The following is a 16,784-nucleotide window of genomic DNA, read 5'->3' as shown; positions in this document are numbered from 1 at the left end:
GGACCTCAAAATTTTTGTTTCTATTACTGCACGGCCGTATTGATCATGCATCTCCTCACATCAAAATACATGCATCAAACAACATGAATAATGTTTATAAAAATAAATTAAAGATTTTAAATTAAATACATAATCATACTTATCTAGAGTCAACAAGGTTGAAACAAAAAAGGACGAAGACGAAGACGCGTGGAAAGCACCGAGACCATTGTTTTGGTGGTTCCACCGACACTTCCACATCACCAAGACCATGACGATGCCCACCGCAGAATTTCTTCCACTATTCTTTACTTGATAATAAAACACAGTTGTGAGCTAATAAAGATGGAGATAAGATCCAATTCTAAATTATTATATAACAAATAACAATTCAGTGAAAGAGAATAAAAGAACATAAATTATTTCAATCCACAACAAGCAACAGCTCGTCTGAAGTTTTAGAGGAATGAAAAAGGAAATATATTCCACAAACTAAAGATAAGGAACAGAGAAAGAAACCTGTTAAAAAACTAAACCGTCCACTGTACCTTTTTTTGACCTTTTTTTTTAATGATCTTAAATTCATGATAGAATTATTTTCTCTAGAATGTCCAGTTCCAGATTTTGATCCGAAGCTTCACCTGGCACCGGGCGTTGGCCGGCGAGGTGGCGCCGGCCGCCGGGTTCCCCTTGGCGACGCGGCCCTCGATCCCGTCACACAGCACCCTAATTCCGATCTTCTTAGACTTGAACCCGCCGATCTTGACCCCGGCCTTCGTTTCCAGATCGATCTCCAGCGGGAATTTCTTCCTCTTCGTCAGATCCGCTGCCTCTCCCGGCTCCAGGCTCTGCCGCGAGCTCGAGACTGTGGCTTTGAGGACGGTGGTGTTCTCGGTGCCGTGGACGAACGCCGGGAACGAGCCCTGCCCGATGACCACCCCGTCGGAGTAGGCGGAGATGGCGACGTCGTCGTAGAGGAATACGACCTTCCGGTTGGGGTTCCGGGCAGAGACGGCGAGGTCGAGGCGGGAGGTAAGGAGATTGGAGGAGGTGATGTTGAAGGTGGAGAGGCGGAAGGATTCGACGGAGAAGCTGGGGCGCTGGGGGCGACAGAGGACGTAGAAGACACCGGCGGCGATGGCGGCGAGGAAGATGAGGCCGATCAGGAGGAGAGTCAGCCAGAGGCAGCAGGTGCAGCAGCACCCTCGGCGGCGCCGGCGGGGGCGGGGGGGCGGACGGGGGAGGGGGCGGGTGGCGCTGTACTGCTGGGCCTTCGTAGCCGGGAAGGCAGGGGGACGGCCGGATCCGCCGTTGGCGGTGGCTCCGCTGCCGTTGAGGGTCCGAGCACCGTTAGCGTTCCGGTTGGAGGAGAGGTAAGGGCGGTCCCCCATGGCTTTCATGGGGAAAGAGGAGGAGAAGCTGCAGCGGAGAACCGAAGAAGAAAAGCGGTGAGAAGCAACGAAACCGCTTGCTCTCTCCCTCCTATTTACACCGGTGGGAAAGGTGAGAAGAAGAAGATTCTTTCCGATCTTTGATTGGCGTTTAAATGTACCTGTGGTTACCGGCGTTGGAAGGGGAGTGGTCAGAAATTTATTACAGAATCCGAGATCTATCCGTTTGATTGGGATCCAAGGGTGGGTGATGGAGTTCTTTGTCTTTGTTACCCATTTAACGAGCGAAATTAAGGGAGGTTGGTGTTAATTACCGTGTTTTAGTTCTCAGATTGGGATACGAACTCGTTGGGGGAATTTGGGAGGGAAAGTTCCAGCGTGTTTGATATTTTTGGATGGATACGCGCTTTCTTCGCTTCCTGATTGGAAAATAATTACTCACGGGTTCACCGATGTACCGGCTGGTTGGCACTTTAATTCCGACTCGGGTTTTGTCCCTGTTCCGGTGCTCAAATCAGGGGTGTAAATCCATGTCCAATCATTTGTGCTTTTGGTTCGGCTTGGATTCATAATTAATTGGATTTTCCTTCGGAATGGGACTCTATAATTTGGTAACAGTTATTGATTTTGATTTGTTCAATAATTTTAATTATTTTATGTTATTGGATTTATCATTCATGATTGGGCTTGTTATAGCTAATTTTTCTTCGTTTTTGTTAAAAAAAGCTCACTATGTAATTATAATCTGAATAATTAAATAATCAATAGTTAATTGAATAATTGGAAGAGTAAAATTAGTTACACCTTTGGTAAATTAGTACTTGGAGCTGTACCAAGGTTGGAAGCTAATTTTTTTATGCGCACCTCTTTAGTGACTTAAATGCAATTTGCAATCACATTCTAACAAAAAAAAAAAAAAAAGATAACTTCCGATAACCATTCTTCATATGTTGTAAAGTTAGCATAACATTTGTGTACTACCATCCAAGACTATGACGTCAATATGAGTATTATTATTATTATTACTATTATTACTATTATTATTATTATTATTATTTGGTTGTTTTCTAAATAGGCGCAAGTTTCTATGGGTCAAAAGCAAGCCTTTTATATATTTTTTTTCTCCCCAAAATTCGTCATTGCTCTAAGAGAGAACACTAAAAAAATGTGTCTTTGGAACAAGCAAAGAACTCAACTTGAACAACCTTCTATATTTGGACTCACACTTCCGTGTATGCAAACTCTCTCAAGTCTCTTGCCAAACTACAGTTTGTTTTTACAGCTAGAATTTGGTTGGATTTAGTACGTAAGACTTGATATGCTTCAATATAACCTAACCGACTAATAGAAACTCGCCACATTGCCTCTATGTAAAACTTTATAAATGCTGTTAAAGCTCATCCTACGGGCGGCCGTTAAAACTCTGCCCATGTACATTCCACGCAGTTAAGCTCAGCGACGTAGGTAACGTGCAGGTAGTTACGATGTTGACCCTCTTCCTATATAACCTGCACCTGGAGGACCTTCAAGAGCACTAGCTTTTACATTCATATTACTTTTACTCTCTCTCAAGCCTCAAATGTTTCTCAAAATTCTTGCCCAACTTATGCATTGAAAAGTCAACGCAACCTTAAATATTTCATCTCTCATTTTGGGTCGGACTTCTAGCTCCAAATGGATCTCTTCATCCGAGCATAACCTCAATTGGCCACTTGCCAATAGCCAACCCGTCCAGTCTTTTTAGATCGGATTTTGGCGGCAACAGAACTTACCCGATTTGCTCAACATCTTGAAACATGATATCTTTATCGGAAAACAGTAAATTGATCTTGCTACATGGCCAAGAAGAGTAGAATTACACTGTCATACATTAATCGGGATTCATCACACGAGCAACAATGGAAGTTTCCACATGTCCCAGATGCTATAGTGGCTGTGCATCACCCTCCTGTTTCGTTGTGTTTACTCAAAGAAGAAATTAATAGGTAACTATTGGGAACATGTTTAAGGAGTAACATACTGCATTCACGCTAGGTTTGTGAGCTCCGTTCATATGCCATGAGAAGGCAATGCTAATTTAGAAATTTTGTGCCTCCTTGATGGTGCTTGTTCCATTTGCCAGGAACTTGTGACATTTTGTTTCCTCTGCTTTCACGAGTAGCTTGCCTGCATCATGTATGTGTCCTGCGTTCGGAGAGCTTGCCTCCACGCTTGGCATTGCCTTTGCCTAACGGACTCTCCTTTGCCTCTCAAGTCCTCAAGCAGTGGGATTGACCCAACCAATCTTACTTCATGATCAGGTCCGGTGGTAAGGCTGGAAGTAGGCCGGGCTAGGATAGGCCATGCACCTGCCCAAATTCGGCCCGAATTTTTTTTGGCCTTTGGGCTGGGCTTTTGCTCAAATTTTTTTTGGATAATCTAGGCTTGAGCCCGACCCCAGCCAAGGCCCAAGCCTGACGCAAATCCGATTTGGCCGGCCTAAATTGCCCGTTTGGGCCGAAAATAGGTCTAGCCAAAACTCGGTTGGTTTAATATTTCATAATATTGCTTCATAAGTAAATGAGCTGGTTAAAAATTCGATTCTCTCCTATAACACGGATAAATGATACATGATATATTATTCTTAGCTAAACCCATTTAAATTTTTCTTTACTTTCTCATTATTCTACCTAAATAATAACATATAAAACAAATTAATTTGGGCTCCGTTTCTGGCCTTGTTCAGACTTGGGCTAGGCTAGTGACATATAACTGGGCCCAGTTCGAAAATAAAATGAGCTCTACATTTAAGCCCTAACCTAGTCTAAATTCTTTCAAGCCTAGCCTGAAGCCCGGCCTGAAGTCAGCCCGGTCGAATGGGCCTCGGGCCGGCCTGAGCTCATTTTCAACCCTCTTAGGTGGAGAGATGCTGTTGCCCAGATAGACAACCCAAGAGGGGGGGTGAATTGGGTTTTAAAATAATTTTGCAATTAAAACATTGTGGATGACTAATTAATGCTTTACCAAGATGGTTAATTAATTGCTATGTGCTGTGAATGAAATGAGAGTAAAAGAAAGAGACAAACAATCACAAACATAAGGCTTTTATAGTGGTTCGGAGCTAACCCTTGCTCCTACGTCCACTCCTCAAGTCTCACTTGGGAATTCACTATAACCCCTTGGATTACAGCCGGTTGTTTTACAAGCTCACAACCAAACTTGTTGTTGAAAGAGTAGATGCCCTATAAGCCAATCATTTGATGGGTTTCTCTTTGTAATCCTCCAAATCATGTACTTTGACACTCGATATATATCAATAAAGGCATTGTGTTTCATCATTTGCTGCTTATCTATTTTATTATTGGATGATGAACCCCATAAATTAGGATATTGGTTTTAAGGGTTATGATGAGATCATACCAGTGAGACCTAAAATCCTAAAATCCTAATTTAGAATATTCCCAGTCAAATTGGTATATTGAGTCGGGGATCAATATTACCGGAAAGACTGGCACATCTTATGTATGCTCAATGTAGAGGGTGATTAATCTCACAATTACTTGTGTGAGACACTAATACAAAGATGTGGGTGCTCATTAGATGAATGAGTTCACTGAAATGACCAGCCATGAGAACATCTTATGGATTCTTACTTAATTATCAAAAGATGGTTCTCATAGTGGGAGTTGTGCAAGTGATCCTTAGACCTGAGATCACCATGGTACCTTGTGCACTTGAAGCTATGTTTTGGTTTACCCTCATTCACGACATTGCGTTGTGTACGGGATATTCTGGATATGGTGGATTTTGTACGAAGGTTGTGAGTAGGTCAACAAGGAATCAGTCACTTCTAGTAAGAGAAGGTAACATCCTACTTACTCTAATCTTATGATGATTCAAGAAGCCTTTGATCAAAGCAAAATGAATATTAGAAAGAGTTTCTAATATTTCATTGTTTGAATTATCATATAAAAGATTGAGAGAGACATGAATAAGTGATTGAGTTTGATATTGATCCATACTCGAGCACTTATTCAGGATGTAGTATGACTGAGGGATTGAATTGCACAGTAACTTTCCACTGAAGGGTATGTTTGGATTTGTCCAATACATTCCTCATCTTCCGGGTAGACATGATACGTTGCTAGACGTCAATCATGTCTTGTGGGTTGATCGGATCAAAGAGTTTGATTAGATCAAAGCATCAGAAAGGTTTTGATTGCTAAGTCAGGTTTAGCACTAAATTGAACCTAAATTGGATTAGAGGTATTCTAATCAGGTTAGGTCAACTTGCACCTGCACCTACTGCTGGCTAAGATAAGGAACCCAATGGGTCACACACAAGGGAATGGATTAGATCATGTTTGCAAGATGAACATGCTAGCACGTGTTGCAAACCCTTGCTCCTGATTCAAATTAAATTCGAATCTGATTCTTAGGTTAGGTTGATCTAATATGATTAGATCATGACCTAATATGGGTTAGCCAAGAGTTGGAACCCATTTGGCTTTAATTAGACCTGATTTGATTAGGTTTAATGTTTTCTATAAGTTGGTTAAACCCAATTGGATTGGGTTTGATAGGGCCTTCACTTCTGGACCATTGGATCACTCCCTGGATGAAGGATCTGGTCCACTGGTTGGCGCCTTCATCTGGACCATTGGATGGTTTCCTGGATGAAGGATCTGGTCCACTGGTTGGCGCCTTCATCTGGACCATTGGATGGATTTCTGGATGAAGGATCTGGACCATTGGTCAGCGCCTGAATCTGGACCACTGGATGTCTCTCTGGATGAAAGATCTGGACCGTTGCTCAGCGCCTGAATCTGGACCATCGGTGATGGCATCTTGCTTCTGGACCATTGGATGGCACCCTGGATGATGATGCCTTGATCTGGACCATTAGATGGTGCCTAGATCTGGACCATTGGCTTTGGTTCACTGCATTTGGGCCCTTGGATCATCAGGATTTAAGAGGGAGACATGAGAAAGAAGTTGATACACCCTTCTCCTTAGCACCCCATTATGATGGGATGCCTCTCTTGGCACATGCCTCATCATGATGAGGTGTGTGGATGGGATGCATCCCTTTATGATGCATCCCTCCATCTCTTATAAATAAGGAGGTGCCTTGGGGTTCTAAAGATTATCAAAGAAAAAGTCTCTCCTTCTCTCTCCCTTATCCCTTCTTTCTTACAAGCCTCTCTCTTTTGTCCTAACCCAAGACAAGAGGGTCTTCTTTAGGACAAAAAGGCTAGTGAATGTTTTAGAGGTAGAAAGGAAGAAGGAAGTGAAGGAAAATCAGCCAATTAAATCCTTTGGAAGGATTGAACAATTAGAATCAAGTTTTGGTGGAGCTAGAGTCTTGAACCCATTCCTGTGTGGATCAACATCGAAGGGTGAACATTTGGGCACCTTAGGACATCTTCAGATATATTGGATATAGCGTGATAGGTATTCTTCTATACCAAGATTATATTTTCTACATTATTTGGTTATACTATTAAGGCGATCTTGGCTTATTAGGGTTTCATATAATGAGTTTTATAAGAAAATTTTATAATCCCGTATCTTCCGCTGCGCCCTAGGGCACTGGGAAACCCAACAGTGGTATCAGAGCCACCCTTAATCAGTTTAACCAAATGATAATACATGTTATTATCTTGATGCTATGAGATAGCTAGGTTGTTTGTATGCATGATTAGTTTATGCCATGAGATAGTGTTATATTCATGTTGTAGCATAGTATAATTGCTAGTGCTAAATTATAGAATGTGCAATGAGACCAATATAGTAGTATGAAAACTTTGGGCTGACCCATTCTGGAACAATCGACTCAGTTGGTGTCTAGGAAGGAAGCCACAGGTGGTTACTTAATTAGGACCTCACTCTCTGAGTGAGGGGTGCCTCCCACCTGCTTTCCTGGCCAATTATTTGATTGTCCTTTATGGTTGAGCTTAATGTTAGTAAGATACTACTATTTGAAAGCCCTCACTAAATTCATAATTAAGTCGTAGTGTTAATTGCTTTAAGCTAAGCCATTCTGAATCAATTGACTAAGTTGGTGTCTAGGAAAGAGGCTACAGGTGGTTATTTAATTAGGACCTACTAAGTAAGGAGAGCCTCCCATCTGCTTACCTAGCCAACTATTTGATTGACCTCTATGGAAAAGCTAATTGCTGATATAACACTATAAAGGTCCTTCCTTCATGCTTAGATATTATTATGTCAATATCTACGCTAGCTTGTCGTGATTCCCACAAGGCTAGTATTAGGGATTGATATTGTAATATCTTGGTGCATATGATGCATATGGCATATTTTAATATGTTGCCTTGTTGTGATTCCCACAAGGGCAGCATTATTCAAATATGACTGTATAAAAATAAAGGGTTTGACTTAACTAGACACAATAGTTTGTTGTGATTCCCACAAGACTATATGTGTGCTAGAGGACAGAATAAAGTTGGGAATTGCATGGGATGCAATTGGAAAGAGTTTCCTACCTTTGAACTTAAGGGCTTGTTGTGATTCCCACAAGGTCTTTTATAAGGAATTTGGATCTCAACCCCACTAAGAAAATTAGTATTTTCTCGTTCATCATACTTGAGGATTATGATATTCGATAAAAATAGTGGGAGTAACAATTAGATAAAAGTCCTTGTCTGATTGAATACATGTCATCATGATTGGTCTGCTTATATTAGTGTTCTTTGTAATTATAGATTAATTCTGCAAAAATGGCATCTTCACTCTCACTTAGAGGTATCTTAGATACAAACAAATTGACTGGTCCCAACTATGTGGACTGGTTGAGGAATTTAAAGATTGTTCTCACACAAGAAAAACTTTCCTACATTCTTGAAACCCCTGACCTAGTGTCAGCAGGGGAAGATGCAACTGAGGAGGAATTGGCCACATATCGTATGTGGAAAAATGACAGTTTGACTGTCAAATGTATCATGCTTGCTTCTATGAATAATGAATTGCAGAGACAGCATGATAGCATGGATACTCACTCCATACTCCTTAACTTGAAGGAGTTATATGGTGAGCAGAGCAGAACTGCTAGATATGAGATATCTAAACAGTTGTTCCGTGCTAGAATGATCGAGGGATCATCTGTACAAGACCACTGTTTAAAGGTTATAGACTTGATCACTCGATTGAGTCAACTTGGCTTTGCTATGGACAGTGAGCTCAGTCAGGATTTGATCCTGCAATCACTACCCGACTCATTCTTGCAGTTTGTTGTGAATTATCACATGAACAAACTGAATTCCTCCCTGCCTGAGCTTCTAAATATGCTGAAAACAGCAGAGTCTCACATCAAGAAGGACAAGGGTCCGATCCTTCTTGTTGGTGAGAGCTCAAAGAAGAAAACGGGCAACAAGGGTTCAAAGAAAAAATTAAACCCTAAGAGTCGCATCAAAAAGAAGAAGGAAAAGAAAATCTCTGGACCCGGTACCTGTTTCCACTGCGGCAAGATGGGGCATTGGAAAAGGAACTGCAAGAGCTTTCTTGCAAGTGTGAAGCCTGATGCAAGTGTTGCATCAAAAGGTATGTTTTTATTACATGCCAATATGACATTAAGTTCTTCTGATTCTAATTCATGGGTATTGGATACCGGTTGTGGTTCTCACATATGCAAATCTTTGCATGGACTGCAGAAAATTAGAAGTCTGAAGAAAGGTGACTTCGAGCTATATGGCACTGGAGGAGAATCCATCCAGGCTGAAGCTGTTGGCACCTACATACTAGAGCTACCCTCCGGAAAGTTCTTGAAGCTAGAAGACTGTTATTTTATGCCAAAAATCATTAGAAATGTAATTTCAATTCCTTTGTTACTTAAGAAAGGATTCGAAATAAATGGAAAGAGCAATGGTTGCTCTATTTCTTTATCTAATGAGTATTATTGTCATGGCACTATGGAAAATGGTCTTTTAGTATTATGTCTTAATAATGTTATGTTTCATATTGGCAAAGATAATAAAAGAAAAAGAGAGAATATTAATAATACCCTCCTCTGGCATTACCGATTAGGTCATATTAGTGAGACAAGGTTACACAAGTTGTATAAAGATAAATTCTTTGACCTTTATGATTTTGAATCATTAGGAACTTGTGAATCTTGTCTTATGGGTAAAATGACCAAGTCTCCATTCTCGGGACATGGAGAAAGGGCAAGTGAGTTGTTAGAACTCGTACACACTGATGTGTGCGGTCCTATATCAACTCCAGCTAGAGGTGGATACTCTTACTTCATCACATTTACTGATGACTTATCAAGGTTCGGTTTTGTGTATCTAATGAAACATAAATCCGAAGCCTTTGATAAATTTAAAGAGTATCAAAGTATGGTCGAAAAACAAACTGGGAAGTGTATTAAAATCTTTTGATCTGATCGAGGAGGAGAATACCTTTCTAGTGAATTTTTAGACTATCTTAAATTAAAGGGTATACTCTCTGAATGGACACCTCCATATACGCCACAATTAAATGGTGTAGCTGAAAGAAGAAATCGTACCTTATTAGTTATGGTACGGTCCATGATGTGCTTCACAAATCTTCCAATTTTCTTCTGGGGACATGCCCTAGAAACTGCTGCATTAGTATTAAATAGAGTACCATCTAAGTCTGTATCTAGCACTCCATATGAGATATGGAAAGGAAAGAAACCTAATCTTAAGTATCTTAAGATATGGGGTTGTCATGCTTATGTCAAAAGAAATTTTGGATATAAGCTAAGTGCTAGATCGGACAAGTGTACATTTGTAGGTTATCCTAAAGACAGTTTAGGATATATCTTCTATAATCCTACCGAACAAAAGGTATTTGTTGCTAGGCATGCCACTTTCTTGGAAAAAGAGTTTTTCTTAGAAAAGGGCAAGGATAGAAGAATTGAACTTGATGAAGTTCAAGACCTATAAGGTGAGACACATAATAATCCTCAACCAGATGTACCCATGGAAGAGGTACGGCCACTACACACTACTCCTCTCCGAAGGTCAGAAAGAGTGCGAAATGCACCTGAGAGGTATGAATTTATTATTGAGAATGATGAAGCCCACATCGTTGATAACGATGACCCTCTGACCTATTCGGAAGCTGTCAAGAGTAGGGACTCTGACAAATGGTTGGACGCCATGAAATCCGAGATAGATTCTATGTATACAAACCAAGTGTGGACTTTGGTTGATGCACCTGAGGGAGTAATTCCAATAGGGTGCAAATGGGTATACAAGAAGAAGATAGGAGCTGATGGCCAAGTAGAAACCTACAAGGCCAGGCTAGTGGCAAAAGGTTTCAGGCAAAAACAAGGCATTGATTATGATGAAACTTTTTCGCCAGTAGCTATGCTCAAATCTATTCGAATTATGCTTGCTATAGCTGCATACTATGATTATGAGATCTGGCAGATGGATGTCAAAACCGCCTTCCTTAATGGTCACCTTGAGGAAGAGGTCTATATGACACAGCCAGAGGGATTTGTCTCAAGAGGGAGAGCAAATCAAGTATGTAGGCTTAAGAAATCCATTTATGGATTAAAGCAGGCATCTAGAAGTTGGAACATCCATTTTGACATGATAGTCAAAGAGTTTGGCTTCATTAAAAATATAGATGAACCTTGTGTGTACAAGAAGACTAGTGGGAGTGCTATTGTCTTCTTGATATTATATGTGGACGATATATTGGTCATTGGAAATGATGTTCCAATGATGCAATCGGTCAAGACTTGGCTATCAAAGAAATTTTGCATGAAAGACTTGGGTGAAGCATCCTATATACTTGGTATAAGGATCTATAGAGATAGATCTAAAAGGATGCTAGGTTTGTCCAAGTCTAGGTACATAGATAATGTGCTGAAGAGGTTCAGCATGGATGGAAGTAAGAAAGGTTTCTTACCCATAGGACATGGCATACAACTCTCTAGGAAGATGTCTCCTAAGACATCTGAAGAGAGGAATAGAATGAGTTCTATTCCCTATGCTTCAGCAGTAGGGTCGATCATGTATGCTATGTTATGTACCAGGCCTGATGTAGCTTATGCCTTAGGTATGGTAAGTAGATTTCAGACAGATCCCGGGGAGGATCATTGGAAAATTGTGAAAAGTATTCTCAAATACTTGAAAAGGACTAGAGATGTTTTTCTGATTTATGGAGGATCAGAATTGAAACTAGAAGGCTATTCAGATTCTAGCTTTCAATCTGATCCAGATGATAGCAAGTCAATCTCTGGATATATCTTCACTTTGAATGGTGGAGCTGTGAGTTGGAAAAGTTCCAAACAGCAAACTATAGCTGACTCAACTACTGAGGCAGAATACATAGCTGTTAGTGAAGCTGCTAAGGAAGCAGTCTGGATGAAGAAGTTCATCACAGAGCTGGGTGTAGTTCCTGAGATTGCCGGACCAGTCCCAGTTTATTGCGATAACACTGGAGCAGTTGCACAGGCTAAGGAACCAAGGTCTCATCATAGATCCAAGCATATTTTGAGACGCTTCCACCTTGTTCGAGAGATAATCGAAAGACAAGACGTCAAGATTGAACGAGTAGACACAAAGAACAATATAGCAGACCCATTTACTAAAGCTCTACCACTGCAGCAATTCAATCGTCACCTCGATTGTATGGGGTTAAAATATAAGGGCAATTGGCTTTAGTACAAGTGGGAGATTGAAAGAGTAGATGCCCTATAAGCCAATCATTTGATGGGTTTCTCTTTGTAATCCTCCAAATCATGTACTTTGACACTCGATATATATCAATAAAGGCATTGTGTTTCATCATTTGCTGCTTATCTATTTTATTATTGGATGATGAACCCCATAAATTAGGACATTGGTTTTAAGGGTTATGATGAGATCATACCAGTGAGACCTAAAATCCTAAAATCCTAATTTAGAATATTCCCAGTCAAATTGGTATATTGAGTCGGGGATCAATATTACCGGAAAGACTGGCACATCTTATGTATGCTCAATGTAGAGGGTGATTGATCTCACAATCACTTGTGTGAGACACTAATACAAAGATGTGGGTGCTCATTAGAGGAATGAGTTCACTGAAATGACCAGCCATGAGAACATCTTATGGATTCTTACTTAATTATCAAAAGATGGTTCTCATAGTGGGAGTTGTGCAAGTGATCCTTATACCTGAGATCACCATGGTACCTTGTGCACTTGAAGCTATGTTTTGGTTTACCCTCATTCACGACATTGCGTTGTGTACGGGATATTCTGGATATGGTGGATTTTGTACGAAGGTTGTGAGTAGGTCAACAAGGAATCAGTCACTTCTAGTAAGAGAAGGTAACATCCTACTTACTCTAATCTTATGATGATTCAAGAAGCCTTTGATCAAAGCAAAATGAATATTAGAAAGAGTTTCTAATATTTCACTGTTTGAATTATCATATAAAAGATTGAGAGAGACATGAATAAGTGATTGAGTTTTGATATTGATCCATACTCGAGCACTTATTCAGGATGTAGTATGACTGAGGGATTGAATTGCACAGTAACTTTCCACTGAAGGGTATCTTTGGATTTGTCCAATACATTCCTCATCTTTCGGGTAGACATAATACGTTGCTAGACGTCAATCATGTCTTGTGGGTTGATCGGATCAAAGAGTTTGATTAGATCAAAGCATCAGAAAGGTTCTGATTGCTAAGTCAGGTTTAGCACTAAATTGAACCTAAAATTGGATTAGAGGTATTCTAATCAGGTTAGGTCAACTTGCACCTGCACCTACTGCTGGCTAAGATAAGGAACCCAATGGGTCACACACAAGGGAATTGATCAAGAGTCTAATTGGATTAGATCATGTTTGCAAGATGAACATGCTAGCACGTGTTGCAAATCCTAGCTCCTGATTCAAATTAAATTCGAATCTGATTCTTAGGTTAGGTTGATCTAATATGATTAGATCATGACCTAATATGGGTTAGCCAAGAGTTGGAACCCATTTGGCTTTAATTAGACCTGATTTGATTAGGTTTAATGTTTTCTATAAGTTGGTTAAACCCAATTGGATTGGGTTTGATAGGGCCTTCACTTCTGGACCATTGGATAACTCCCTGGATGAAGGATCTGGTCCACTGGTTGGCGCCTTCATCTGGACCATTGGATAGTTTTCTGGATGAAGGATCTGGTCCACTGGTTGGCGCCTTCATCTGGACCATTGGATGGATTTCTGGATGAAGGATCTGGACCATTGGTCAGCGCCTGAATCTGGACCACTGGATGTCTCTCTGGATGAAAGATCTGGACCGTTGCTCAGCGCCTGAATCTGGACCATCGGTGATGGCATCTTGCTTCTGGACCATTGGATGGCACCCTGGATGATGATGCCTTGATCTGGACCATTAGATGGTGCCTAGATCTGGACCATTGGCTTTGGTTCACTGCATTTGGGCCCTTGGATCATCAGGATTTAAGAGGGAGACATGAGAAAGAAGTTGATACACCCTTCTCCTTAGCACCCCATCATGATGGGATGCCTCTCTTGGCACATGCCTCATCATGATGAGGTGTGTGGATGGGATGCATCCCTTTATGATGCATCCCTCCATCTCTTATAAATAAGGAGGTGCCTTGGGGTTCTAAAGATTATCAAAGAAAAGTCTCTCCTTCTCTCTCCCTTATCCCTTCTTTCTTACAAGCCTCTCTCTTTTGTCCTAACCCAAGACAAGAGGGTCTTCTTTAGGACAAAAAGGCTAGTGAATGTTTTAGAGGTAGAAAGGAAGAAGGAAGTGAAGAAAAATCAGCCAATTAAATCCTTTGAAAGGATTGAAACAATTAGAATCAAGTTTTGGTGGAGCTAGAGTCTTGAACCCATTCCTGTGTGGATCAACATCGGAGGGTGAACATTTGGGCACCTTAGGACATCTTCAGATATATTGGATATAGCGTGATAGGTATTCTTCTATACCAAGATTATATTTTCTACATTATTTGGTTATACTATTAAGGCGATCTTGGCTTATTAGGGTTTCATATAATGGGTTTTATAAGAAAATTTTATAATCCCGTATCTTCCGCCTGCGCCCTACGGCACTGGGAAACCCTAACAGTTGTTTTACGAGCTCACAACGAACTCGGTCAGTTTTTCCTGGCTCACCGACTAGAACCACCCCGATTATTTTCCCGGGATCACAATCGAACCCTTACACGTTGGTTTTACACTCGGCTCACCAACCAACCTCTACACCCTTGATTCAATCCCCCGATTGAACCAAGCAAAGACAATATGGAAAGAATAAGAAACAAACAGAAAAACTGAGCTTCTTAAAAAGCAGATTTGCTACAATATAAACTAGAGAGAAGTTAAGAGCCCTCAAACACTTTTGAGTTGGAGTAGAGTAGGGCTTCTTGAACTTTGAGTCTCCTCTGGAATGTCTGGTCGACTTGAATGCAGGAGGAGGCTTCTTTTTAAAATGCTGGGAAGAGGAAGTTGGATGGAGTTAATAGCGCTCTTCCTTCTTTTCGTTGAAGACAAGTATGCAGAGAATGAATGCTTGATTTCTTTGAATGGAATGGTGCTTCTCTGCCTTGCCTACAGTCCTCTGTGGCTATTTAAGCCATCCCCCCGGAAACTAGCCGTTAGACACCTTTTTTTGCCCGTTCTGCACACTCTGCACAACCTGACAATATGTCCGTTGGGGGTCGGAGTCGACTCGCGCGATCAGAAGTCGACTCGGCTGTAGCGGGAGTCGACTCATGCTTTTCTGGAGTCGACTCGGCAACTGTTCCGGATTTGAATTAAAGTGGCCTCTTCGACTGGGAGTCGACTCGACTTGAACCCGGAGTCGACTCGCCAACTTCTGGAGCTGACTTGGCATTTTCGGAGTCGGCTCATCCCATGAAGTCCACGGAGCCAATTTTCAACCTGGCCCACTCGAGTCGACTCGACATCCTGGGAGTCGACTCGGCGCTCAGAGCCGAACTCCCGATCTTCTGTCTTTTGGCTCGTCTAGTCTTGGAGTCGACTCGAACTGTTTGGAGTCGACTCCGGCTCTCAGTTTCCGAAACATTGCCTTCTGCCTTTTTGGTGTAGCGCTGCCTTGGGGTCGACTCGAGCTGTCTGGGAGTCGACTCGGCTCTCAGAGACAATAATTCGGTCTTCTGTCTTTTGGGGTCGCGCTGTCTCGGAGTCGACTCGCGCATTGCGGGAGTCGACTCGAATCTCAGAGTCCCGAAAACTGCTCTCTGACTTTTGCCTTGTGAACCACTGAGAGTCGACTCTCGCTTTCTTTGGAGTCGACCTACCAACCATCGGAGTCGACTCGCGTTCCACAGGAGTCGACTCGAATCTCAGGGTCAAAATTTGCTCTCTGACTTTTCTGTCTGTAACTCCTTGGAGTCGACTCATACTACTCCGGAGTCGACTCGGTAAACATCGGAGTCGACTCGCGCACTTCAGGAGTCGACTCGCTGACAGGTTTTGATTGATGCTTTCTGCTCTCTGTCTGTTCTCAGTCGGAGTCGACTCGTAATGATCCGGAGTCGACTCGAGCCCGTGCCAGTGATTTTTGATACGCTTGGAGTCGACTCGTAATACTCTGGAGTCGACTCGAGTCTCAGACTTTGTTTCAAACTGACTTCTTAACTTATCCAAAATATTATGAACCAAGTCTATGAAACACTTTAGACAAGATTCTTCACTGAAACGCTCAATTGAATTCATTAGTAACTAAGAGATATACTCAGATGCTTTGAGCTCATCAAAATTCAATAGGGTTATGATCAATCACTCCACAATCTCCCCCTTTTTGATGATGACAAAACATTGAGTTATGTAAAGTGAATTGCTCAATAAACAAGGAAATAAAATCCATAAATGAATTCAAGTGTCTGGTTATTTAATTTAATCCAAGCTTGAAAGGTGTGAAACAATAAATTTTGGAAATTAAAGCTCCCCCTTCATTTGGATTATATTAAGCCTTCAATATCATGCAATAATTGTTTGGCTTATATATATTTAATGATTTAGCTTTCTTAAAAATTCAGATTCTCCCCCTCAACATATGCATTCAACTTTGTTTTGATTCTCTGAATTTCCTTTTAATGCATTGCAGTTTTTGAACTGAAATTTTTGGTTTTTAGAGGGAAAATCTGTCAATTTGTTCTTGAGTAGGATTCAGCTAATCTCCGAATATCCCTTGAATAGATTCTGGAGATTACTCCATTAGGAGCCCCAACAGAGAGATAATGAGCCTCGAGGTAACAAATCCACTAAGAACAAATTGTGTTTTAATTTTTTGATTCTCATTTTGAGTTTCTTTTATGTTGGATTCCATTTACATATCTACTAAAATATTTCTCCCCTTTTTGTCATCATATCAAAAAGGAGGTAAGCAGAACAAACAATCACTTAGAGATCAAATTGCACACAATTGAAGAGAATATGTCTACTCATTGTATTGAT

The 16,784-nt window shown here is 41.1% G+C and overlaps 1 protein-coding gene across 1 annotated transcript; it reads right to left on the bottom strand.

Moving 5' to 3' along the window:
• Window positions 1–257: 257 nt before the first annotated feature.
• Window positions 258–1,964, bottom strand: LOC103717534 (NDR1/HIN1-like protein 10). Its single transcript, XM_008805972.4, has one exon. The coding sequence runs from the start codon at window positions 1,377–1,379 to the stop codon at window positions 582–584; it is 798 nt and encodes a 265-aa protein (XP_008804194.1). The 5' UTR covers window positions 1,380–1,964; the 3' UTR covers window positions 258–581.
• Window positions 1,965–16,784: the final 14,820 nt, after the last annotated feature.

The sequence above is a fragment of the Phoenix dactylifera genome, chromosome 4 (assembly GCF_009389715.1).
Source record: "Phoenix dactylifera cultivar Barhee BC4 chromosome 4, palm_55x_up_171113_PBpolish2nd_filt_p, whole genome shotgun sequence".
NCBI lineage: Eukaryota > Viridiplantae > Streptophyta > Magnoliopsida > Arecales > Arecaceae > Phoenix > Phoenix dactylifera.
This window is presented reverse-complemented; position numbering and strand designations above follow the sequence as displayed.